Raw genomic sequence first — 1,184 nt, 5'->3', positions numbered from 1 at the left:
TGTTTATAATTTGGCCAAGTTAGTCGATCTCTAACATTCAGGAAACTTGGGTTTTTCTCCCAGAAAACAGCAAAACTCACGAGGGAAAAAAAAAAAAAATACACAATTAACAAGGAGAAAGTAATTTAAGGATAAAGTAAAAGGAAGAAAATTTTCGAATTTTGACGTTTGCCTCAATAAAAATAATTTTCTCTAAAAAACATCCCGCTTTTCAATTAATATATCTTTAAGATTCTTTAATATTTTAAACATTTTTATTTATAATAAAACACCTACCGTGACTGGTCCCCATGACAAGGGGGAGCAAAATGAGCAGAAGTATAGACAGATGCAAATGAATAAATCTGAAATAATAAAAAAATAATTATCATTATTGCATACGTGTAGAAAGAAATGGAGGAGATTCATAACTGTGAATTTATCTTAAGAAACCTTTTAAAGAACAGGAATAAAGAAACTTTTTAATTAACTCGCACTGCACTCTCGGAGAAGGAAAGTATTTTAAAACCTCCCTTCTCCTTTCAGAAAGGAAGGGCCATACAAAAGGAGGGGTGCATTGGATTGCCGCACCAGGGGTACGGATCTAGTGGACACCAATCGAGGAAGCCATCAACGTCTCAACATAAATAAACCAGTCCCCTTAACTCCTTTTGGATTCGAGCCCCCAAGTACATTTGCACTGCCCTGAAGAAAGGAGTAAACGATAATGAACTAATTCGGACACTTACCTTCTTTCGATTCGATTTCTCTGCAAACAATCCATTTTTAAGATGTTTGACATCGTTGTTAATGAACAACCACAGCCTCCACTTCGCTGAACCTTATATAACTGACCCCTCCTTAGTTGCAAATTCGGGAAAGTTGCTTCAAGGAACTAAGGATGTTTGTTCTTTATCACTTGAGTCTTCCGTTTTCCGGAAAATGTAATTTATGAAAAGAAAAGAATTGTTGTTCTGGTTGTACAGGACTATGCAGCCCTTGATCGATACCCAGCAGTTATTGGAACTTTCAATTTTTATGTTTGAAGGTTTATTTCTATCAAAACTCATGTCAATGAGAAGAAAATAATTTTAACTGTTTCAATAAAAAGTAAATATTTTAACTGTGTCAATAAAAAATTAATGAAGAATTAACTCGTAACTACTGTTAATTCAAAATAATAAAAACAGTAAAAATATTTAAAA

The 1,184-nt window shown here is 33.4% G+C and overlaps 1 protein-coding gene across 1 annotated transcript in view; it reads right to left on the bottom strand.

The window, feature by feature from the left end:
• Positions 1-818, bottom strand: part of LOC150083857 (clotting factor B-like) — a 7,116-nt gene extending 6,298 nt beyond the window's left edge. Inside the window, exons 1-2 of the mRNA XM_090374901.1 lie at positions 729-818; positions 277-344 (exon numbers count right to left, since the gene is read on the bottom strand). Coding sequence (XP_090231027.1) covers positions 277-344; positions 729-781 — 121 coding nt within the window. The 5' untranslated portion in view covers positions 782-818. The remainder of the gene's footprint in view (positions 1-276; positions 345-728) is intronic.
• Positions 819-1,184: the final 366 nt, after the last annotated feature.

This window comes from Mastigoproctus giganteus, chromosome 6 (genome assembly GCF_048544385.1).
Source record: "Mastigoproctus giganteus isolate SK-2022 chromosome 6, ASM4854438v1, whole genome shotgun sequence".
Lineage (NCBI taxonomy): Eukaryota > Metazoa > Arthropoda > Arachnida > Uropygi > Thelyphonidae > Mastigoproctus > Mastigoproctus giganteus.
This window is presented reverse-complemented; position numbering and strand designations above follow the sequence as displayed.